This window comes from Pleurodeles waltl, chromosome 6, assembly GCF_031143425.1.
Source record: "Pleurodeles waltl isolate 20211129_DDA chromosome 6, aPleWal1.hap1.20221129, whole genome shotgun sequence".
Taxonomy (NCBI): domain Eukaryota; kingdom Metazoa; phylum Chordata; class Amphibia; order Caudata; family Salamandridae; genus Pleurodeles; species Pleurodeles waltl.
Genome location: NC_090445.1, coordinates 517,376,644 through 517,401,849, shown reverse-complemented (window position 1 = coordinate 517,401,849; position 25,206 = coordinate 517,376,644). Strand labels below are relative to the sequence as shown.

Sequence of the window (25,206 nt, the reverse complement as noted above, 5' to 3'; positions counted from 1 at the left end):
GGGATGGTGGCAAGACAGCTGCGCCACCATCCAAGGTGGGGAAGGGCCAGAAAATAAAGGGCAGGTCGGGAGAGGGCATGGTGGCACCGACAATTGGACCAGTGTCACACCTTCAGTCCACTCTGACACCAACCAGTACGGCAGAGAAGACCACCTGCACCGCCACCTGCACCGCCACCAGCACCGCTGTCATTGAGGCTGCCACCAGCACCGCAGTTCACTGAGCCCGCAGTCACTGAGCCCGCTGCCAGCACTGCAGTCACTGAGCCCGCCTCCAGCACCGCCGCCACAGAGGCTGCCACAAGCACCGCCGCCACAGATGCCGCCGCCAGCACCGTTGCCACAGAGGCCGCCGCCAGCACTGCCACCACAGAGGCCGATGCCACAGAGGCCGCCGAGAATGACCCTGCCGCAAGAACCACCAGCGGCCCCGCGACATCCTGAGCCAGTGGCACCACCTCAGACATGGCTGCCATCCCCAGTGGTCAGTCATCCGAGGCTGGTGGTCAGTTCCAGGAGCCTGGGCAGCTTCCATGATGCACGTCTTTCTGTGGAGAAAAGGCATCCACTACCTCTGTCCTTGGCAGGATGAAGCACTATGGGCACCATGCCCCCTCCAGAACCAGTGGAGAGATCCATCCACTACCTCTGTCCTTAGCAGGATGAAACACTCTGGGCACCATGCCCCCTCCAGAACCAGTGAAGAGATCCATCCACTACCTCTGTCCTTAGCAGGATGAAGCACTCTGGGCACAAAGCCCCCTCCAGAACCAGTGGAGTATCACATCCACTACCTCTGTACTTGGCAGGATGAAGCACTCTGGGCACAAAGCCCCCTCCAGAACCAGTGGAGTATCACATCCACTACCTCTGTCCTTGGCAGGATGAAGCACTCTGGGCACCATGCCCCCTCCAGAACCTGTGGAGAAAGGCATCCACTTGAGAGACTGTGGCTTTGCACTCCCCAGGATAAAGCAGTGGGCAAACCACCCACTGGAGAGACTTGAGAGACTGTGGCTTTGCACTCCCCAAGATAAGGCAGTGGGCAAACCACCCACTGGAGAGACTTGAGAGACTGTGGCTTTGCACTCCCCAAGATAAAGCAGTGGGCAAACCACCCACTGGAGAGACTTGAGAGACTGTGGCTTTGCACTCCCCAGGATGCAGCAGTGGGCAAACCACCCACTGGAGAGACTTGAGAGACTGTGGCTTTGCACTGCCCAGGATGCAGCAGTGGGCAAACCACCCACTGGAGAGACTTGAGAGACTGTGGCTTTGCACTCCCCAGGATGCAGCAGTGGGCAAACCAACCACTGGAGAGACTTGAGAGACTGTGGCTTTGCACTCCCCAGGATAAAGCAGTGGGCAAACCACCCACTGGAGAGACTTGAGAGACTGTGGCTTTGCACTCCCCAGGATACATCAATGGGCACGGAGCCCCCTCGTGGAGCAGTGGCGTTGTGCATTTATCTGGCTGAGGTGCCCCTCCTCCCCCTGAGGTGCCTGTTTCATTTCGATCTGATGCCCCTGCAGTGTTCTCTCCGTTTGAAGTCTGGTGTCATGTGTGGGCCTTGCCCATGCATTTTGGGCCCAGTGGTCCACGGACAATAATTGGTGCACTACCCGGAATTGTGTATTTGTTGCACATAATTGTATACACTGTATTTAGATTTTTGAGCACTGGATTTTTATTGATTACAATCGTTCAAATCATTTCCTTTTGTCCTTGCTTTCTTCCGGGGGTAGGGGTGTGTATATGTATTGTTGCAGCATGTATTTGTGTGTATGGTGTTGTGGGTGAGGGTGGGGGCGTTGCGTGTGTGTGTGTCACTCTCTTTTCCCTCCCTCCTCCCCTGTGTTGGAGGTGCAGTACTCACCATGGTCGTCGCCGCGGACTTTGGTGCTCCTGATAGAGGAGCAGGAAGACTATCGCAGGAAGTATCTGGAGTTATGGCTCAATGGCATCCTGGTTCCTCGTGGGGTGTGGTGAAGTGAGTGTTTTCCCTTCCAAGTCCTGTTTCCGCCGTGTTTTTGATCGTGTTGGTTCCACCCCGGAAAAGGTGGCGGATTGGTGGGTTGTAATAGTGTGGGCAGTACATTGTCTTCCGCCTGTCTGTTGGCGGTGACCGCCGCAATGTTTGTTTGTACCGCTGTGGCGGTCGGAGTGTTAAAGTGGCTGTCTATGTTGGCGGTTTCCGCCATGGTCGTGATTCCATTTTTTTTCTGCCAGCCTGTTGGCGGTCTTACCACCGCTTTAACACCAACCGCCAGGGTTGTAATGAGGGCCTTACAATTGGCGCCTCCATGCCTTTCTGCACTTTAAGGAGGAGCCTTAAACGTTTGGGGATCAGTTAGGCTCCAAGTTCCCTCTTTTTCAAATTAGTGCAGAACCAAAATTTTAGGTTGATTTTTTGTGTCATTGTTTGTTCTTGAATTTGTATTATTGTCAAATGTTTTTGTTGTAAGTAATGCGTGTACAGTGCCAACCTTTTTTCTGTGAGGTAATTGTTCACTTTTGTATTTGTTCTTCTGTGTGGAATAATTGTTATTCAACTAAAATTGTTCTGGATAAATGTTATGTATTACTGCTAGGAAGAGATAATTGGTTTTGCCTTCTCATTGTAAATAATAACTTTTCCCAAATTAATTACAGAGTTGGCTCTAGTTTCTTTTGTGTACTTTTAGAAAGTTGGCATTTTCTTGCCTTAGCCATCTGGTGCCTGCAGCCTGTCCTTGGTCACATGACTGGGTGCAGGAAGCAGTTGGGCTTTGTGTCTTCCTTCTAGACAGTCACACAGAACAGGAGCTTAGATATGACTTGATGGGCCATCCTGGGCAGGGTGGGAGGAAGGAAGTGGACTAAGCCTCACTTACACCTGTATAGGTTGTGTCCTGTTCCCACACAAAGAGGTGTATACCTCCTGGAGTTAACCTGGAGCCAGGGCAGGACATCTGTGCATTTCGAAAGCATGTATTTACAGTGTCCTCCACATCCAACGTGCCGCTGGGTATAAGAATTGGACCTCGGACACCACCACTTCAATACACTTCTAGATTTGTGGATACTCTGCCAGGAAGAAGGACTGCTGTGCTGCTAATGGACTGCCACTCTGCTGGACTGCACTCTGCTGGACTTCGGCTTTGCTGTTCTGACCTGTGGTCTGCTGCCCTCTGGCCTGAGAGTAAGAAGACTGGACCTGCATCTCTCTCGCCCAGAACCCAGAGTGACTCCAAGGGCTAGTTGGCTGGCCACCCGATCTGAAGTCTGAGAGACACAGACTTCCAGCCACCCTGCTTCTGCACCTGGACTCTGCTATCTGTGAGTCTACCCTGTCAATTAATGCCACCCCAGTCCTGGACCCTTGGAAGTGGACCAATAGTACTTCCCAGCAGACCTGATGCATCTTTTCTGCTGAGCAACGCCTCGCTGAACAGAACCGATCCATCCTCTTGGCTGAGCTGCGTAACCTTTAGCAGACCCACTACATGGACACTGCTGTGTAGATTGGACCAGTGCAGAAGACTCCTTTTGTCATTGCATCCCGCATCTTGGGTTTGACATATCGCCTTTGGAACCACGACTGTGTGATGCTTCCCTGGAGCAGTTCCTCACATCCATCATCAACACCAGCCTCGACAATGATGCCAGAGCACTACATCATAGTTTCCCCACTCATAAGAACTGACACAATGCTTCAGCTGCACAACGTTTCCAACACCGTCCTCCACATTGTAAGGCCCGTCGACGGGATCCTCAACGTCAGCACAACAGGACCTTGCACTGCAGCCTCACCGCATCTCAGAACCAATGCATCGCATCAGCTGCCCGACACATCTTCGACCTAGATCCACCCAACACTCCACCACCACGATTAAGGTATTTTGTTCAAAGGGCCTAACTGTTTCCCTAGCCGACTGTGCTCCATTGCAGTTGGCCGAAATTTGTTACTTTGTGTTTGTGCAGTGCCATACAATAATTTGGTGTACGCCACCATCCCATATCCGAGACCAATTTGAGTCTAAATTCTCCCTGATTGGACTTTTTGCTCTTTTCTAAATTTATTCTCACTCTACCTGACTGTCTGTGAACTAACCTGCAACCATGGAGTTTGAGCTTGTCAACCTGGAGAGCTAGCCTGCAGCTCAGGTTAAGGAGTTTTGCCAGGAGAGGGGGTTGCCCACCAAAAGGAGCACCAAGAGGGTGGAACTCCACATTGCCCTGAGAGCATGGAAAGAGGCCCATCATTGCCAGCCACCAGAGATGACCAGGAGAATGAGGAAAGGATCAGAGCAGGACCCACAGGAGGGCCTTGGACTGTAACCTGCTAAAGAGGGGCGGGTAACATGCTCTCAAGAGTGCAGATCACTAGACATGCAGGGAGCAGTGTGTCCTCCCACAATCTGTCCCCAGAGGAGCTGGAGGACAGGAAGGCAGAGAAAGAGTACAGGCTAGAGATGGCTAAACTCAAATGGAGGTAAAGAGGTTGGCCATGGAGGTAGAGCAAAGGAAACTGGCCATGGTGTGCTTTGGAGTGCTTGGCTCATGAGAGGAGCCTTGAGGAGATGGGCATCAAGGCAAGGCAGGCAGAGTCCAGCAGTGATGGTAGTAGCATTTCCTTAGTGCCTTTTGGAGACAAGGGGGTTCATATTCCTTAAGGTCTGTTGCCTAACTTTGTTGTGGAAGACAATGTTGACAAGTATTTTGAGGCATATGAGATATCCTTACAGATGCACAAGATCCTTGAGGGAGGTTGGGGGGCTAAAGTGTTTAGGCATATCCCTAGCAAACAGTGCAATACCCTTATTGTCCTTAGAGAAGGAGGACAGAATGAGGTATCTCCCTCACCCCCACAAAGGAAACCCTTGTCAGGAAGTATGGTCTGAAACCCAGAGAATTACAGACAGAAGTTTAGGGACAGTCAGAAGCTGGTTCAACAGACCTGGGTGGATTGTGTGGATTCCTTTTTCAAGGTACCGAAAGGTTGGGTGAAAGGCAGTCAAGTAAAAGATTATCAACTGTAGTACAATTTGATTGTAAAAGAGCACATGTTTATTCTTTGTTTTACATATCTGCATCAGCACTTGATCGACAGGAAGCTCTCTGACCCCAGGGAGCTTGCTAACGAGGCAGACCTTTGGGTCATCATCAGGGTCCATAATAAAGGTATCTGGGGAGGGGGATCATCGCAAGGGAGGGCATGGTGTCCCCAAGAACAAATAGATAAACATAAAAACAAGGAGCAAGAGCTGCCAAACTACTTCTTTGAATCAAGATTCCCATCCCCCAACTGACAAAAGGAAGAGATGGTTCCCTGACAGTAATTCTTCTGCGAAGGCACCCTGCAAGAGTTATGAGTGTTAACAGGAAGGGCACTTCAGTGGGCAGCCACTGGGGCTGGCTAGTGTAGTGCTTGGGGAGGAAATTGTCCCAGATAGTGTCTGGGGACAGAGTAGAGATTACTCTAGTGTCCCTGGGTGACAGAAAGATGGTTCTCATAGCTCACATGCCTGGGAATACTAGGAAATATAGGTATTGGGGCACCATCAAAGGGTGGAGGCTCTGTGAGACACTGGAACAAGCATGACAACCATCAGATGTCATCCGGTGACCTCAAAGCAGGTAGTCCCTAATGCATTCCACCAAGAAGTTGAAGCTGACAACCATGAAAGCCCCTGTCCAGTAGCTCTAGTTTCATTTGAGTGGGGGTGGTCTCAGATTCCTTGAGGGTAGCTGTGTGTCTGTCCATGCCTGTGAATTGTCTGCTTGGCAATGACCTGGAGCAAACTATCAGAAAGGAGGTGGAGCTCAGGTCCCACTTGAAGCTGTTAGGGTTGCCTGAGTAGGTATATCTGAGCACACAGTTCATGGCAGCCCAAAACGGTAGTCAGGAGGATCTGGGGTCTGAAAGAATGGCCCAGCTATCTGACAAAAAGAGAAAGGGCAAGGGTCATGAAAAACTCACTCCTGAGACTACTACACCTAGGAGGAGGCTGACCATGAGGGGGACACACAGGAGCCTAGAGGGGAGGATGTGGCAGACCTGGGGAACCTACTTGAACGGACCAATTGGCAGAAGGAAGGGGGGTCCTTCCAGGGAGGAATACTGTAAGGTGCGAAGGGAATGCCCTACTCTTTTGGGCCTACAGCAGCAGGCCAAGGCTTGGACAGCTTGCAACACCTCTGATGATCACCTGATTTACTAGGAGAATTGTCCGCTATGTAGCGAGACTAAGGTTCCTGAGCCTGGTGCAACCTGTGTGTTTGTGGTCCCCCAGTGCTACAGGGTCTTTCGACACGAGATGGCTCATGGTGTACCTCTGGCAGATTATTTGGGACAGAACAAGACCTTTGACAGGGTTGTTACCCACTTTTACTGAGCTCACATGAGGAATACCTCAGATGCATTCTACAGGTTCTATCCTACCTGCTAGGCCAGTGGCAAGTCAGGAGGAAAGCACCATGCTTCCCTGCAACCTTTTCCTGTAATTGGCACCCACTTTAAAAGGGAAGACATCAACATTATTGGGCCTCCGGACCCCAAGACAGCCATGGGCAACAGGTTCACCCTGGTCTTGATGGACCATGCCACCCGGTAACCAGAGGCGATTCCTCTGAGGACAGTGGCTGCACCTGCTATGGCCAGGGAACTAATGGCCATCTTTACCCATGTGGGGTGCCCCAAGGAGGTGGTATCAGTCAGGGGTACCAACTTCTTGTCAGGGTACATGAAGGCAATGTGGAAGGAGTGTGGGGTAACCTACAGGTTCTCCACTCCTTACCAACCCAAAACTAATGAGTTTGTTGAAAAGTTCAATAAGACCCTAAAACGCATGATAATGGGTTTGTCAGAACGCATGAGGCAGAAGTGCAACTTTCTCCTACCATGTCTTTTATTTGCCTCCAGGAAGGTATTGCAGTAGGGAGTTGGCTTCAGCTCCTTTGAACTTCTGTAGGAGCATCCTGTAAGAGGACCTCTGAGTCTGGTGAAGAAGGGCTGGGAGCAAGCTCTTAGGAAGGCCGCCCAGGATGTGGTCAGCTTCATGCTGTCACTCTGCAACCAGACAAGACGTTTCCAAAAGCTAGCACAAGAAAATCTGACAGTCAGTCAGAAGGACATGAAATGGAGGTATGACCAGAATGCCACTGTGGTTGAGTTTCAGCCTCGTCAAAAAGGGTGGGTGATGGAGCCTGTGGAGCCCAAGGCCCTGCAAGACCACTGGTCTGGCCCATATGAGATTAAGGAGCGCAAGAGCAATGTCACCTACCAGGTGGACCTCATTACTCCCAGGAACCCCTTAAGGATCCTGCATGTCAATTGTCTCAAGCACCACTTTGAGAGGTCTAAGCTGCAGTGGCTGCCGCCGCAAATCTCAAAGAAAAGGTTGGGGGAAAAGGGATGGAGACAGAGGGAATAAACAAATAAAAATAAACTTACCTTACCACCGTCTCCTGCTGCCTCACTCCTCCTCCCTCCATGTGGTGTCCAGGCATTCACTGGGATAGGATACAAGCACAGGGTCCCCAGCAATTCTGGTGCTGATCTCATGCTATACATAGCATAAAGGCAGTGTCAGAATTAATCTGAGTGGCAGTGTCTGCTGCTCAGACACAGGCCTGGGGTCTGTGCAGTTTATCCAGTCTGGCTGTTCAACACAGTCGGCGGAAGAAACCTAAGTGTCCATGTGTGTTTGGTGTAGGAGGCTGGCCTGGCTTGTAGAGGGTACCAGAGGTACTTACACCTTGTGCCAGGTCCAGTTATCCCTTATTAGTGTAGAAGAGGTGTTTCTAGCAGCTTAGGCTGATAGAAGGTAGCTATGGCAAAGCAGCTTAGGCTGAACTAGGAGACATGTAAAGCTCCTACTATACCACTGGTGTCATAGGCACAATATCATAAGAAAACACAATACACAGGTATAAATAAAGGTACTTTATTTTTATGACAATGTGCCAAAAGTATCTCAGTGAGTACCCTCAGTATGAGGATAAGTTATATACACAAGATATATGTACACAAACCAAAATTAGGTAAGTAATAGCAAGAAAAGTAATGCAAACAGTGTAGAATCACAATAGGTTGCAATAGGAGCACATAGGTATAGGGGCAACACAAACCATATACTCCAAAAGTGGAATGCGAACCACGAATGGACCCCAGACCTATGTGAGCTTGTAGAGGGTCGCTGGGACTGTAAGAAAACAGTGAGGGTTAGAAAAATACCCCACCCCAAGACCCTGAAAAGTAGGAGTAAAGTGCACCTACTACCCCCAGAGAGCACAGAAGTCGTGATAGGGGGATTCTGCAAGAAGAACAAACACCAGCAATGCAACAACAGTGGATTTCCAGACCTGAGTACCTGTAAGACAAGGGGACCAAGTCCAATAGTCGTGACAGTGTCGAGAGTGGGCAGGAGCCCAGGAAATGCCAGCTGAGGGTGCAAGGAAGCTGCCACCTGTTGGAAGAAGCTTGGAGTTCTACAAGAAAGAAGAGGACTAGGAACTTCTCCTTTGGAGGATGAATGTCCCACGTAGCAATGAAGCTGGCAGAGGTGTTCCCACGCAGAAAGATCAGAAACAAGCCATGCTAGCTGCAAGGGTTGTGGTAGAGGTTTTTGGGTGCTGCTGTGGCCCAGGAGGGACCAGGATGTCGCCACTTGGAGGAGGAGACAGAGGAGGTGCCCAGCAACTCAGGGAGCCCTCACAAAAGCAGGCAGCACCCACAAAAGTACCAGAACAGGCACTTAGAAGAAAGTGAACTGGAGTCCATGTGAAGTCACAAAAGGGAGTCCCACGATGCCGGAGGACAACTCAGAAGGTTGTGCACTGCAGGAAGGAGTGCCGGGGACCCATGCTCAGCTGTGCACGAAGGAAATCCTGGATGAGTGCACAGGAGCCGGAGCAGCTGCAAATCATGCGGTACCCAGCAATGCAGTTAAGCGTGGGGAGGCAAGGACTTACCTCCACCAAACTTGGACTGAAGAGTTACTGGACTGTGGGAGTCACTTGGACAGAGTTGCTGAGTTCCAGGGACCACGCTCGTCAAGATGAGAGGGGACCCAGAGGACCAGTGTTGCAGTCTTTTGGTGCCTGCGTTAGCAGGGGGAAGATTCCGTCGACCCACAGGAGATTTCTTCAGAGCTTCTGGTGCACGGTGAAGGCAGGCTACCACCAGAGCATGCATCACCTGGAAACAGTCGAGAAAGCCGGAAGGATGAGGTGCTACAATGTTGCTAGTAGTCGTCTTGCTACTTTGTTGCGGTTTTGCAGGCGTCCTGAGCAGTCAGCTGTCGATCCTTTGGTAGAAGGTGAAGAGGGAGATGCAGAAGAACTCTGGTGAGCTCTTGCATTCATTATCTGAAGAATTCCCCAAAGCAGAGACCCTAAATAGCCAGAAAAGGAGGTTTGGCTACCAAGAAAGGAGCCTCTGACGTCACCTGCTGGCACTGGCCACTCAGAGCAGTCCAGTGTGCCCCCAACACCTCTGTTTCCAAGATGGCAGAGGTCTGGGACACACTGGAGGAGCTCTGGGCACCTCCCCTGGGAGGTGCAGTTCAGGGCAGTGGTCACTCCCCTTTCCTTTGTCCAGTTTCGCGCCAGAGCAGGGCTGGGGGATCCCTGAACCGGTGTAGACTGGCTTATGCAGAGATGGGCACCATATGTGCCCATCAAAGCATTTCCAGAGGCTGGGGGAGGCTACTCCTCCCCAGCCCCGACACCTTTTTCCAAAGGGAGAGGGTGTAACACACACTGCTAAGTCACAAAAGAGAGTACGGGGTTTTTTGGAAATATAAATGGATTGGAAGTGTGCTAATTGCGTCACCATGCCAGTCCTAAATCTCAACTAGAGATACAACGCGGGGTGGTTCACGGTCTGTGGAGGGGGATTTCCTTTACGGACTAGGTGGTCTCACACACTATATAGTGTCATGCTTCATCATATGACCACCTAGCCCCACCCAGGTAGGGCAATACCACCTGGGCGGACTCAACCTCGCTGTTAAAGGAACAGGAGGGAGTGCGTAAATTTAGTTAGATTTCTGGAAAAATAGGGATCCAGCTATGCTATGGGAATAAAAACTCCTACTCAGATACCAAGGTGAGTTTTAATAGAAGGTTCTGTGTGGTGTGATTAAAAGAAATGGGAGACCAGTGTGAGAACGATGACTCACAAGGTCACCTATCTAGCCGACATGTTTCTGCCCTTGTGATTGAGCTATGGAGGGTCTCTGGGCATTCATCAGGGCGTTGGATCCCTGTTGCGGATGCTAATAGCGCGCTGCAGTTTAATTCGCAATAGGAAAAAACGTGGGAAGGGAAGGAAGGGCCTACCTTAGCCAAGGGAATACCTGGGGAGAACCTATGGTAAATACAATAACAGACCAAAATTGGCAGTGAGAAAGAAAATTCACGGCAAACCACGGCACACGTGACAAAATATCATGCATAACACAATAGTAATGGTTGCAGATAGAACGGTCGCAGCAATGCAGGTTATGCGCGGCGATTGGTAGGTCAGGGAAGACAATTCCTTACCCTAACAATAAAGGCTACTAGCCTCTGGTATCCTGGAGAGGGAGCGTCCCCTTATAGTCAGACTCTAGGGTTAGAAAGGGAGAGAGCAGAAGGGGAGTAAAGAAGAGAAATTATATATGAGAGAATAGGGATAAGACAGTGAAAAAGAAAAAAGAAAAAGAAAAGAGAAGAAAAAGAAGAAGAAGAAGAAGAAGAAGAAGAAAGGAAAAGGGAAAGAAAGAGAAGGGGGAACAAAAGGGAAAAACGGGGAAGGAAAACACACACTGCCTCATGAGACTGAGGTTTCACACCATCCCAAGCCCATCTACCCATGGGCGTTATTGAAAAGTATTTTGGGCTGTAAGAATTTAGGGATTCCCCATTCCCACTATGGTTTTATAAAAAAAAAAAAAAGGGTAATTAAACTGTTGTTGTTATTAATTTGCAAAAAGGTGCCTTAGTACCATGAGTTAATATCATGAGGTTCAGTCGAGGGTCAATGAATTACTGGATTCTTCAATGAAATTTAAGAGCCAGATACACAGAGTCCAAGGGGGTAAAATGTATTACTATAGAATTACAGCTGCATTTAAGCAAGTTTGAAATTTTCCAGTGAATCGCAAAAAAAATCTGTGGTGCGCTACTAAAAATCTGTGGCATTTGCTCCCATAGAATTACTGCTGTGAGCGACATTATATATATATGTTAGACTGCTGGAAAGTATATGTTTTCCTTGTGTAATGGTTAATGGCGTGTCTTTAGATCATATGAGGTAAGGCTCTGCGCCCCCCACAGTGATTGATGTTTGGTTCTAGTTTACTCAACTCTGGTTAACGAAAATAATAATATTAAGGTGGGTAATAGCAACGTGTGTACTCGAGGGTAGTGTGTGTGTTGTAGATTTTTTTCATAAAGTTAAATCAATCTACGTACGTCCACGGACATCACCAACATTTGTGATGAAATGAAGTCTGAATGTCCTCCTTGCTGAAGTGACATTTCAACAGCTGAGCAATGCACAGCCAGGGAACGGGGGTTTCATAGCGCTTTCGTGCAAAGCATGTTTATGGTTGCACAGTAGGGACAATACATCCTTTCTTTCGCAATAAAGTGTCTAAATCAATGTGTTGTAATCATCTCAAATAGTTACCTGCCAGTTGACTAAGTTCTACTTGCTACAATGCAGCTAAAATAATTAGGTCATCTAAAAACAGCTTCAAAGAAGCCTTCTACTCCATACAGCAGTGCCTCCTTACTGCCCCCGCCCACTTCACGGGAATCGACAGGACCCCTCCCTGTATTCAGTTTGACACCACAATGGACATGTAATGAAATGTCGACCTTCTCAAACATCCCCCTCCTTCCGTCCCTTCACCCCCCCAGCACAACTTTCAAGCAACGTTCCAGACGGAGTGGAGACTTTGGCATTGCATGTTCACTTCAACGCCTCCTCGGGAGTAGTAAGCGCTATACAAGCAAAAAATACACTTTACTGTTTTAAGAACAACTTAAACAAATGAGGAGAAAATAACTCAGTGTGTTCTGTAATTACACTATTCGGTAGCCCTTTCTTTATTGCAGTTTTGTATACCGCGAACTCGTCCCTAAGGCATTGAAGCATTTTTCAAGACCACCGTTCCCATTACAGAAGAACATAATTTTTTGAATGCACAGGAAGAATAAGCGATTTGTCCAGAATCACTGGATGCTACTGCACCGACGCCGAGACTCGAACCTGGTTCCCCAGATTCAAAGTTGGCAGCTATGGCCGTCACTTGCTGTTACGAGTCTGATCTATGCACGAGGGTGCGATAATACAAAGCATACCCATCACTCTGATGACAACAAGGTTGCCAAACACGCATACGAAGCATTAAGGAAGTAGCCACAGAAAAAGGCAGGCAGCTACGAAAAGAATCTGGAAAAGCCAGTTTTTGATCCAGGGTAGATGTAGTATAAGCTATTGTCCAGTAGAGAGCAGCAGAGTATTGTAATGATTTCCAGGAACCGACCACAGACCAGAGCTTGCAGAATTTCCTGCATGACCACAGCTGCTTCGCTCGATGAGAATGCACATTGGAGCCATCGCCCACTGCAGAGAGAATGATCAGCAAAGTCAAGTCAGCGGTGGCAAATTTCATGGGCGGCTCGAGCACCAGCAGCAGCCAGAACCACACACTAGGTACTAGGCCTGTGGCCCCTCCACGGCCGGGGACTGAGGTCCTACCAGTGAAGTTTCCTTTCGAGAGACCTTCCTTTCTGGAGCTGACACCTGAGGAGCTACATCGCTCAGCAGATCACATCCACCGACCTGTGCTAACTCCCCCCAAGCGGCTGCTGTGGAGAACGGGCTATGCAGAGTGAGTACCACCAAGGGGCGTTGGCGGGACAGCGTGCGCCTCTTGTACGAGAGGGAGCGGTAGTAGGATGTGTTAATGCGCATGCTGCGGCCATCTGCATGAAGCGTATAGGTCATGGGGTCAGTCCCCTTTAAAGTAGCTCACTGATATGCACCCTCTGCAGAAAACTGTGTAGAATTTGCTGCTCATATATCCTACTCCCAGTAGGATAGCTCAGTGTATTTATTCACCTGCTGCACAGATCTGTCCCGCAGAGCTCATGTTATAATCCCAGTGAAATAGCACAGATGACCAATGTACATGCTAGCATGACCTAGGTGTAACCTGTAGACCACGTCTCAATCCCGGATAGTTCAGTGCGTGCCTTTTCAGAAACCCGCTGAGCGCCTCATAGCCGTCTGGCACATGGTCGGTGAGATGACGTCCTTATCCTACCACAATCCAACCAGTCATTAAAATGTGCCAGAAGTCTTACGACAGGCCAAGCCCGCTGCTGCAGCTTCTCGCGCTTCCGATGTTGATAAACAGAACCTCACAGTTATGCAATAGGAAGACTTGAGTACAGTGCTACGAATCCGCAAGAATACCGCTTCATACGCTATACAAAAATTAAATTATTTCAATGGCACACTAAAAACCGTCTTAAACTTCCTGTTTAGTCTCCATTACGTCCAAACTCAACGTAGGCAGTTTGGTGAAATGGATGTTGGTGAAAGGGATCACCTCAGGAGTGTCCAAAGTAGGTCCAAAAGGACCAGATCCGGGTCATATTTTCAGAAGATCCACATAGCATATCTTACGTACAATACAAATAACAGAAACGCAGTTACATAGACAGCTAGAGGCTGCCCTCCAAGGCCTACATTGGACACCCTTGGCCTACTCTGTTGCCATTTGCCTAGGTCCGTCTCGATCTTCAACACAAGCAAACTGCTGAAGACGACCTCGAAAACTCTTCTATACGATCACATGTAGCGACGCTTAAGTAAGGGAAATCTTAAATAACGCATTCTGAACATTTTCGTCGGTTTATTGGCTTGGTCAAGGGAGATGCTGGCATTTTAGGCAAGAGCGTACTAACGATGTCAGGGGCCATTAACTAAGCAATCTAATGGGACAACTCATTCCTTCGATTATTGGTAAAAAAAAAAAAGGGGGTGGTATTATCGTGGTGCGTGGCCCACTCACATCTCTGGGCCCCGGTGCCACTGACCTGCCGCACTATGGATAACCACGCCCTTGATTTGGAGATATTTACACGTAAATGTGAACGAAGCAAAGGTTTTGGTTTCATTGCAAGCACTTTTTTGCAAAGTTGGTAAAAAATAGCTCATGCACCCACCGCAGAGATCTGAAGGTCACTAGTTTGAAGATGCCCTGTGCTATTCTCGCCTTTCTGCCAATGTAAAACGATTCTAATTGAACTCGGTAAGTTTACAGTGCAACGAAACGGCAAACATCAGTGTAGCGAATGCGGTAAAACAATATTTAAAATGAGATTTGGAGGCACAGATAACAATCGAATCCATAATTTCTTCCGATTACTTATTAATTGTGGCGTTTACCAATAACAAAGGGGGAATCCAAAGAGCTATTTAAAAAGCAAGTTATTGTTAACGCTCACACAATTGCCTAACGCGTTGCCCGCCATTTAATAAACATGGTTTCTTAAAATAAATAATTCCTTTGGCACCTTGTTGGTGTGCGTTAGTTTCTCTGGCAAAGCTGCGCTGCAGACAGCCAGCCTAATGATACTCTAGTTGCCCGACACATGACCACGCACCGCCAGTGTCACCTTCTCTCCTCTGACAGGCTGTACGGAGACAAAATGTACAGGACGTGTGCTTCCCGCAGTCCTGCGGGCACAGCGAGGGCTTTCTCGTCAGCAGCTGCTGGGATTTTCACAGCGTCCCACGAAGCGAGAACCACACATGAGCTTCCTCTCGGCCCGGGGTTTAGTTCCCCCTCGGCCCACTTAATCCAGACTGCTTTGGGAGGCCAAACGGCAATGTGTGAGTTCTCGTTGTATGCTGCCACGTGATCTGTCCCTTCTCGTCTGCAAGGCCTTTACCAGTTCTGGCCTTCAACCGGACAGGCAAGTGCATTCTGGGACGTGTAGTTTCACTTCACACATGATAACTTTTAGATTTCAAGTCCGATAATGCAAAGTTCTACTGGCTCAAAAGCCTGGACTGACTTCAGTTGTGGTACATGGGAGGTGTGGGAATGAGGGAAGGGCTTTCCCCTTTCAATTCACCGTTGCATGGCCTGACAAACCTGGGATAAAGTAAAAAGTAAAACTAAGCCCACTATGTACAGACAGGGAAGAGCACTAGATGAGGAGAGCGGGCCTGGCTCCATGGGATGAAGATGTAAGGGAAGCCAACATTAAACTCATGAATGATTTCGAGCCCACTAATGAAAATGAAAAGTTTTTGAACATATTGGCCTAAGCCTCATGTCCTTTCAGTCAGTTCTGAAAAGGAGCTCACTAAATTTTACCAGGCGCATTATGCGTGGGTTGTAACAAGTTGTATGTACTGGCCAGATCCTGGATTAAAACTCTGGCTGCGCAGCAGGAGTATATTTGCTCCAGAGAAGTAGCATTGCTCGTCTGACACAGGATGGCCTCCCAATTCAACATCATGTCCGCACCCAACCAAACAACAAAACTGCAGCAGCTCTGCAACTGACTCTCCAACGGCTTTGACAAACGGATATATCTCAAGACGTCCACACACCGTACCCTCAGAACAAGGACCCTATGGCTCCGTGAAAAGATTACGCACTGAAGGCTATGCAATGCATTGCAATGACAGTGGGAAAAAATCAGATGACCAAAATGACAAAACATGCCCTCAACCCCAGAAAGGGCCTACAAATCACGCACCAAGCGTCCAAAAACACAGCACTACACCCAGCAGTTCTAAACAGACAAGTGCCGTGCCTAGGACCCACATAGTGTCTTCTCTCAATTCAGGAACCCGAAGTGCACTGCCACCAAAACCGTACACAACTAAATATTCTACAGTGCCACCACAAACACACTTATCGCAAAACAATCGTCTTTGAGAAGTACCTCAAGAGCCAGAGACCCGAAAACTAGACTACCCTGACCAGCTTTTACAAGAGAAATTGCACATCCAGATATCAGTCTCCAACCATCTTCAAAAAACTACAAGTCCCAATTCAAAAAGTGGTCAAGGCAAGCAAGTCAACTTGATCCCAATCACAACTGCTTCCTCACCATAGTAAGAACCATCATCAAACACTCCTCTCCTCGAGCACCTTCTCCTCCCCTGAAGACTCCTCATGTCAGAACACTCGTCAAGACGAAGAATCTTAACCTACAAGAACACCCAGCTGTTGTCTGATCGCCAATGGTCTACTCTTAGAAAAAAGCTGCTTTGGCTCAGTTCTCGTACTTTATAGAAGGGTACACCATAGTCACTGACATAGAACAGGATTCAGTCTAGGCTGAGGCAGTCAAGTCTAGTCTGATATCTCTCCAAGAAGACCTTAAAAAACAGTGAATAGAAACGGAGAGTCTCTGCATCTAATCTTGAACTTGCCGCTTCTTTTGAAGCAATGCACCGGTGGATGCTGCTAATGTGGCCTAAGGATCATGATCCACAACCAAACCTCATCATATCCTCCAGCCTATTATGCCTACAACACACATCATCCTTACACTCCAAAGCCCTCATGATCTATATACCTCAAGAGTTGACCATTGCATCTGAGCCATTGACCAATGAATGCTGAGTAACCCCCTGAAACTTAGTTCTTTCAAAACTGAGACCCTACACTGAAGAAGATAGAAGAAGAACCTTATGTATGGCATATTCACCCCTCAGTGGTATGACCCATCAGACGTCAGGCCAGCTGCTGTTAACAGATGGTTACGAGGGAAGGAAGGACGAGCATATTTAATAATCAAAGGTTAAATAAGTAAACATCTGGGGAACAAAACGGACATTTGTGATTTCTTAGGTACACAAACCAAAGCAAAGCACAACCCTCGTATGCCAAGCATAACCTTTGTTTCACAGCTAAACTACAACTTCCAGCTGCAGTGGCGGCCGGCAGCTTTAGGAGGGAGCGGGGCGGGTGGGACACACACACACATACTCACTCATTCTTTCACGCACAGACACGCACGCACGCACATACATCCATTAACAACACTCATAACACTCAAACATGCACGTGTGCACCAAACATTCAATTTAAAACATTACACACATACACACACACACGCACACACACACACACACTTACCTTCAGCCTCCAGGTCCCAGGAGGGTTGGGACTGCTGCCTTCCCTCATTGGAAGGCAGCAGTCCCAGCCTCGTCACAGAGTGGGATGAGGTCAGTGAGACTGCTGACCCCACCCCACTCTGTGACAAAGTGTCACTGATTGACACTCGCCCTTTGCACCTCAGGGCTTAAACCTGAAGCGCCCAGGGAGAGTGTCAATTGGTGATGCTTTCCTCGTCACCCAGGGGAGGGCCTCGAAGCACCTTTGCTGAGCCGAGGTCACACCCATAGGAGATGTGACCTCCTCAGCCCAGCAAAGTTCAGCTCAGGCAGCCAGGAGTGTTCGCAAATCGCGCATGTCTGCTCCTGGCTGCCTGAGCTGAACATGGAGAGTGTCTGTCAGGCTGACCTTTGTTCAGACTGACAGACACTCTTCATGAGGGGCAAAAGGTGGGGGGCGTGGCCCCTCCACCCTAAAGGACGGGCCTCCACTGTCCAGCTGTCTGATGGTACCAAGGGGGACTTTGCATTCCGCGGCTTGCACACCCATATTAGCAAAACGAAACTCCAAGCAATGTTGGCTAAAGGTTACCTCGCTGATGGGGTCACATGTTATGTCATATGTCTGTATTACGGGAGACACGAATAGTAAAACGTCTTATAAAGGAGATTTCGGGGAAGGTGGACCTAGATGATGTGGTGTATAGAGACAACCTGCAGCATCTATTGGAGCCAGTCTTCGGCGGGTATATCCAACCATGTGTGCGTGATATGAAAAGAGGTGCCTTCAGGAAGTGAGCCTTGAAGGTTTGGTTGGGGCAGGTCCCGGCCGTTATAAAATGGAAGTTGGTCAAACTGCTTGGGGTGGATAGCGGTATTTGCCACTTTTGTCAGTATGCACCATTGTCTCTCCAGCATTTAATTGTATTTTGCACGTTTCGACAAAATAAGAAGTCTGCTACTGCCCGTTTTTAGAATTGTACAGGGCCGTCATATTAGTGGCCCAATGACAGACATTTTACAGTGTCACAATATGAGCTTGTTTTGCCGTAGGGAAATTCCTATCTGCGTTCCCGAGCAGCTAGCTGATTTGAGTGGCTCGTAGCTATAGTTGTATGTCTATGGAGTGAGGATTAATTATCCACCTAATCATGAATTGAGGCTTTTAAGTAGTGGGTCTTAATAACAAATGTCATGGTATATTGTAGGAAATGAAGTACGAACTTTGTTGGTCATTAACTGTACCATCTATACTTATACTTTGTACATGCTTTTTATAAAATAAGAAGATGAGGTCTGCTTCACCCTGCCATCGGTGGCTCCATGAAAATTATCTTAAAATGTAACAATAATGATATTGTTATAGTGTAGGTAAATTCCTGTTGGCGGTTTTAGAATGGTTTGCTCCTACGATTTGTGTACAGTTAGAGATGCATATGTATATGGCCCTGAGGAATAATGTATCTACCCATGAATGGGGGTTTTAAGTATGTGTTACTTTACTAATTTTAGTGGAAAATAAGGAATGTGAATTGTTGGCATTGCCTTATTGGTATGATATGAAACTGTTAAACTAAACGGTCCTGCTAGATATCACAATAAGGGACTTTGCATTCCGGGCAGTGCTTAATTTGTGCTTGTTGTAACCGGTGCTAAGCACCTGCACTTATTTTTGAGGGCCGGGGATTTTTTTTCTGCCTCAAGCATTTACTGCGAGCAAAATACACATATGGGAAAGAAGGAGGAAGAGAAACACGAAAAAGCTTCACAATAGGAGAAAGCAGAAAGCTGCAAAAGTGAGATGAAGGGGCAGGGAGGGGCTTTAAATGGATTAAAAAGGCCCTAGATGGCTTCAGGATTACGCTGCCTCAGTATTCCATGTTCGCACATTTTATTGCAGCAGCCGCGTGTTTAAGAGGAGGGCTTTGAGCACCGGCACGTTTTTATTTACAAATTAAGCACTGATTCTGTGGCTTGCGCACCCATATTAGCAAAACAAAACTACAAGCCCCAAAATGCAAAACCATGTTGGCTAAAAAACAAGCATGGCTGATAGGGTCACATGCTACACTACAAACCCCAGAATGCAAAGCAGCGTTGGCTAAAAGTTACATATGTCACCGGAGCACTTTGCAGCCCTGGTGGTCCTTATGTCACGTTAATCTGCACGGTGTGCTGGACAGACTCCTGTTTGAAATTCTGGCCAAAGTGCCAGGGTCCCTGACATCCTCGAGGACATAACGCTTTCTTTCACACGTGTTTGCGCTCTAGGCACAGTGTAAAGAGGGCGCCTTGCTGTTTGGGTGTCTGGTGTACGTACTGGTGTGGTCTACGCTGCATTTTTATCAGTTACTAAACACCTTTCTGATAAGAGTTAACACTGGAGTGACCGACAGCCAGTGGAGAGAGGAAGGGCTGTGAATGTGCGTGTGCATCCTTTAGTCAGAGCACGTGCTGTGTAGCAATCCAGGAAGGAAACTCGTCATGAGATCTAGTAACTCCAAAAAACAGCCAAGTCTAGAAAAGCCACAATTTCCTATGTTTCTTTTTTAGATGTGGCTGGTGTGGAGTTTAGCTCTTATTGCCAGCAAAATGTTTGTAGAAATAGCACAGGCTCTATACACATGCAGGTGCAATGGCTGTGGGAGAGAGTTTTTCTAATCATTGTTCCATTTCAGTGGTGTTGCAGTCAGTGCTTTAAATGGGCCGGTACTGTCCGGTACTGAATACCCGCACTTTTTTATTTTGAGAGGTAGAGTACCTGCACTCCTCCAGAAAAACGTAATACTTTTCAGAAACAAGCAGGTACTCGGATACTGAGTACCTGCACTTCTATGTTTCCATTTCAAGCACTGGCTGCAATGAATGCGGACATAGGTGGGTTTGTTAATGTGCTCTCTACTATGACTTTGGTTTTGTGCCAACTGGCCTTAAACAGAACGGTGCACTGCAACTGAGAGCCACTGATCCACCACACTGAACTGCTTCATAGAAAAACAAATCCACCGCAGTGTATTGCATCCTAGGTGCACTGATCACCCACGCTGCGTTGTATCACAGACAGATCAACATACTGCCCTGCATCACAGGAACACTAACCACCCACACCGCACCACTGCACATCCCACTGCACTAAATCGTAGAGCCATTATCCTTCTACACTGAACTGTGTTTTAGAAATAGTAATCCACCATACTGTCCACCATGTGGTGCATGGGTCACTACCTACCAAACTGCAGTGCATTCTAGGCACACCCGCACTAAGGTCACATGTATTATGGCAGCAGAGCCTGTGTCACCAGAGCCTAGAGGTGTGAGGGCTCATTACCACCCATTTTAAGCTGGCATTAGGAGCCGCAGCAGCGCTGATACACCACTGAGTGACCCAGCGCAGGGTATCCATGGAACTCTAACCCACTCTACTGTAATGCGCTTTGGGGAAATTAAATGGCCGCCAAACAGATAGGCACCATTCCTACTGCTCTTTGCCTGAACCATTTTATCCAACCACACATGCGTCCCATGAAGTCCGCCCCAGTCCTTACTTTGTAAATAAAAGCGTGCGGGTGCCCAAAGCCCCCCTCTTACACACGCAGCTGCTGCAATTAAATGTGCGAAGTTGGAATAACGAGGCAGCGTAATCCTGAAGCCACCTCGGGCCTCTTCAATCCATTTACAGCCACTCACTACCCCTTCAGCTCACTCTTGTAGCTTTCTGCTTTCTCTCATTGCGACGCTTTTTCGTTTTTCTCTCCCTTGTCTTTCCCATATGTGTCTTTTGCTCCTAGTAAATACTTGAGGCAGAAAAATAAGTGCCGGCCCTCAAAAATAAGTGCCGGCCCTCAAAAATAAGTGCCAGTGCCATGCACCGGAAACAACAAACACAAATTAAGCACTAGTCCGCCCATCACACTCCACTGCACCGCTGGTCCTAGTTGCACTAAAAGTCATCCTACGAACAACAACGAGCTACATTGCACGCTAGGACCAAAAACACATGCAGTGTGCCGCTCTCAGGAAACAAATCCACCAATCTGTACTGCACTAGGAGAGTACTGACCCACTCCTTGGACGACATACTACGGGCAATGTATTTTGCACTGCACCCTAGGCACGCTAACCCACTATACTGCACCAAGGGACCCTAAACTAACCCCTGTTCTGCGCCACAGGGTCTCTAACTGATCCCGCTGGGGTAATGCCACCTGTTAGGACACTGCGCGGTCCCTGAGGCACGTTAACCAGCCCCGTTACTGCACCTCAATGGTACTGACCCAACGGATTGCACTGCGTCCTGTGGCCATGACCAGCCAGTGCACTGCACTACCGAACCGGGACACTGACCCACGGCGCTGCATTCTGGGCATTTCCAGGAACACTCCCAGTCCAGGCCTGGCAAGCAAGAATCATTCTCTGCGAGGGTGTCCCTCACACTCCATCTCCAGGGGGCGGAGCGCTGCGCCACCCATCATAGGAAGGGCAGTGTCCCGAAGGGTTTTAAACTTGCAAACACCTAAATCAGTGCTTAATTTGTGCTTGTTGTTTCCGGTGCTGAGCACCGGCACTTATTTTTGAGGGCCGGCGCTTAGTCTTCTGCCTCAAGCAATTGCTGGGAGCGAAAAAAGACGGAGCAAAAAATAAACTAAAAAGCGTCGCAATGAGAGAAAGCAGAATGCTGCCGGAGTGAGCTGAAGGGGGAGGGAGTGGCTTTATATGGACTGAAGAGGCCCGAGATGGCTTCAGGATTAAGCTGCCTCATTATTCCGAGCACGCATATTTAATTGCAGCAGCCGCGTGTTTAAGCGGAGGGCTTTGGGCACCGGCACCTTTTTATTTACAAATTAAGCACTGATACAAATTATAGGAGTTAGTGTATGAACAGAGATTTCACTATACTCATTTCTCTCCTCACACTCCATCTTCAGGGTGTGGGGGGGGGCAGGCTTGCGGGGCGGAGCGCTGCGCCACCCATCATACGAAAGGGAGTGTCCCGAAGGGTTTTAAACTTGCAAACACCCAATTATAGGCGTTAGTGCACGAACAGAGATTTCATTCTACTCATTTCTCACCTTCAACCTCCACTAATCATCCGTAAAGTCACTAGGATGACATCTGAAGTTTTGATTTTAGTGTGTATGGTGCACATACGAAATTTATATTAGTAATGCTTGACGCAGCAGCAGTGGGAGTGTGAGCACTGCAACGAGTACTTTACGCACACTCGCGTGTACGTCCCTATTTGTGGATATTCATAAAGTCATGCGTAGCATGCATGTCATAATGCACCTCGGAAGTATGTATCGTATCCACACTCACCGGGTACTTGCTGTTATTTATTTAACCTTATGCTCTGAAAAGGTACACGATGATTACAGTCCATACGTTTTGGGGCTGGTAGATGTTGGAATTATTACCTTTATTGCATGTTTTACATATTGACTTGTATTTTTAATAAACAAATCGCCCTCCTTAGTTGCTTCTTTTCAAAAATTGAGTTTGGCACATTTTGCCATACTTTCTGCAACGCATACTCACATCTCATCCATTTGAGTGTAAACTAGGCACCCAAGTGAGTGTAGAAAGTGTGTGATTACATGTTTGCAAATACCCTAAAAAGTGGGCAGTTTGTTTCATGCATTGCATTTCCTTGGTTACTGCTCCCTCACTCCGCCAGGAAACTGACATTCCTCCCCGACTGCAATCATTGCAGTCTCTTCACAATCTTCATGGTTTGCAACCTGACGAAAGCCATCCTCTTCCCCATCGCCTGAAATGTTACAGCTTTTCTAAGTAAACTGCAATAGATCTGCCCAAATGCTTCCCGGTTTCCACCTGGGTCCGCCACATACCGTTGAACTATATAACGCAACCTGTGTCGCCCTCGTTTTATTAATCATTCGTTGTAGACACCAGCAGCTCCTTTTCCACCACACGACTCTTCAGTCTGCTCTATTTGCAGCCAAATCAATTTATCCTTCTTACCCAAAGCCTTCTGCCTCCAAAATTGCTTTTTTATATCTCGCCTAAGGACAGCTTTAGCTGTTGATTGTCAAAAGACCTATTGTATACAATAACAATATTTAAAAGGGGTTTTGGCTCAGTCCATTGCTCATCATTTGCTGTCTTTCTTGTCAATCTCATTGACTTGTTTCATATTTAATGGCTTTACTTCCTCTTCTTGTCCGTGTCTTTTCCCTGGAGCACAACGTCATAACCATCCTTTTGGCTTGATGACTGTATTCTTCCACTGATTACTTAAGGGGAGCTACTGTTTTCTTTTGCGTTCAGCACCCAATGAGATTGCATGCGCTTTCATGCTTTAGTCCTCTCCCCCAGTGTGTGTTACTTCCTCCTTTTCATCCCTGCGTTCTCTTTGCTGCTCTCCCACCGTCATCCCTCAGCCCTCCCGTTGCTTCCCACATCCTTTCCTGTTCTGATTTGTTTGTATTATATCCCCTCACCCCATTACTTCCCAGGCTCCTCCATTGTTTCTCCACCTCTCCCTGCTCACTGGTGGCATTGGCTTGCCCCTGCCAGCCTCGCCACTTCTCCATTGCTCTACCACCCTTGCACGTTTGTTTATTTATTTTTTAATCCTTATCTTTACTTTTTAGGATGGCCTGGCAGCTGCAATTCACTGCCAAGACTCTTGACCTAAACAGGCTTTCATGCAGCTTTTATTTTTTTATTTTACCACTTCAAAATGGGTGGTCACCATCTCTGATAGGTAAATTACAAAATGTGCATTCATGGTAACTCATACTTCATACAGGGGCCAACGTAACATCATGACCCACATTGTGTGCAAGGGGCTGGCTCTAGTGGGGTGCAATCGGTGCCACCACACCGGGAGCTGACTTTGTGTGGGGGAGCCATGTTTGTAGGTATGGCCTGCTAACCAGACCTTAGTGTCAGTGTTTTAACTCCATACAAATTGCATGTCAAATTGGATACCCTCAAATGGCAATATCAAGATAATTCTGGTGATTAATCTTCTGTCTGCAGAGGGATCGGACTTTCCTCTAGTAGAAGTTTTAGGTTAGTGAAGAGGATGAAATGCGTGCTGCAAGGAACATGTACCATGGAAATCAAAAAGTGCATATAATGCAAATAGGTCAGTAGGTTACTACTTTTGTCAGAGAGGTCATTTTGTTAATAGGAGTTTATAAATAGAACAGTAAGTTATTAACTGTCATCAAAGAACTGCATGCCTACTGCAAGGTATAGATTAAAGCATTATAATTTTTTCCCAGTCTTTCGTTATCCTAATTTTGCCAAAAGGGTTCATTTGGATAGAAATCAATTCTTGTTATTCTTGTGCTTCTCCAGACCAAACACTTTTAAACTATACATCCCACCAGAATGGATGACATGTGACTCCTGCACCTTGTAGTCCTCTGTCTTATGTAACACTTCTGATACACTGAGTTACACACCTATGATTGATTATCTCTGTGTAATGTACATGCAATGTAAAGTGCTCTGACACCCTACACTGGTATGGGTGGCGCTATAAAACTAATGAAATGCATCTGAGAGAGAGTGGCTATCGAGATTTGAGGGGCACTGTTAAAGGGTGGTAGTGAGGGAATCCGTAGCAGAAGTGGTCACTGGGGGGCACCAACAAACATTGTAGCACAGGGCGCCCCCAGCACTGAGGCCAGTGTGTGCGAATGAGTAGTGACACACGTGTACATATATCTCATCACACGGGGGCTTTTTTTATGATCATGCTTTTTAGCATTGCAATAACGTTTTTTGCTGAGCTCTCCAACATCGGCAATAACACCCTTTTTCCGCAGATTTTGACCATCATTAACAAAAAGGTTTGGCAAAGTTAAACGTAGAATAGTTGATTTGACAATGCTTGTTTCTAATTCCAATCAGCAATTATAGTTGCGTGTGGAAGTGAGCAATAGTGACAAGTGTCAAATATATTATGCACATGTGATTTCCATTTATAGACATTCATTAGATGGGCGTTCCCTTTTATTGATCGAACGTTACATATTCTTAAGTAATTATGTCTCTTTCCAGTTGTGAATATGACTTAATTCTGGAAAAAGGTCTATGAACC

The 25,206-nt window shown here is 47.6% G+C and overlaps 1 protein-coding gene across 1 annotated transcript in view; it reads left to right on the top strand.

The window, feature by feature from the left end:
* Nucleotides 1-12,511: 12,511 nt before the first annotated feature.
* LOC138299948 (protein phosphatase 1H-like) overlaps nucleotides 12,512-25,206 on the top strand; it is a 246,907-nt gene continuing 234,212 nt past the window's right edge. The window contains exon 1 of the mRNA XM_069238676.1: nucleotides 12,512-12,870. Coding sequence (XP_069094777.1) covers nucleotides 12,614-12,870 — 257 coding nt within the window. The 5' untranslated portion in view covers nucleotides 12,512-12,613. The remainder of the gene's footprint in view (nucleotides 12,871-25,206) is intronic.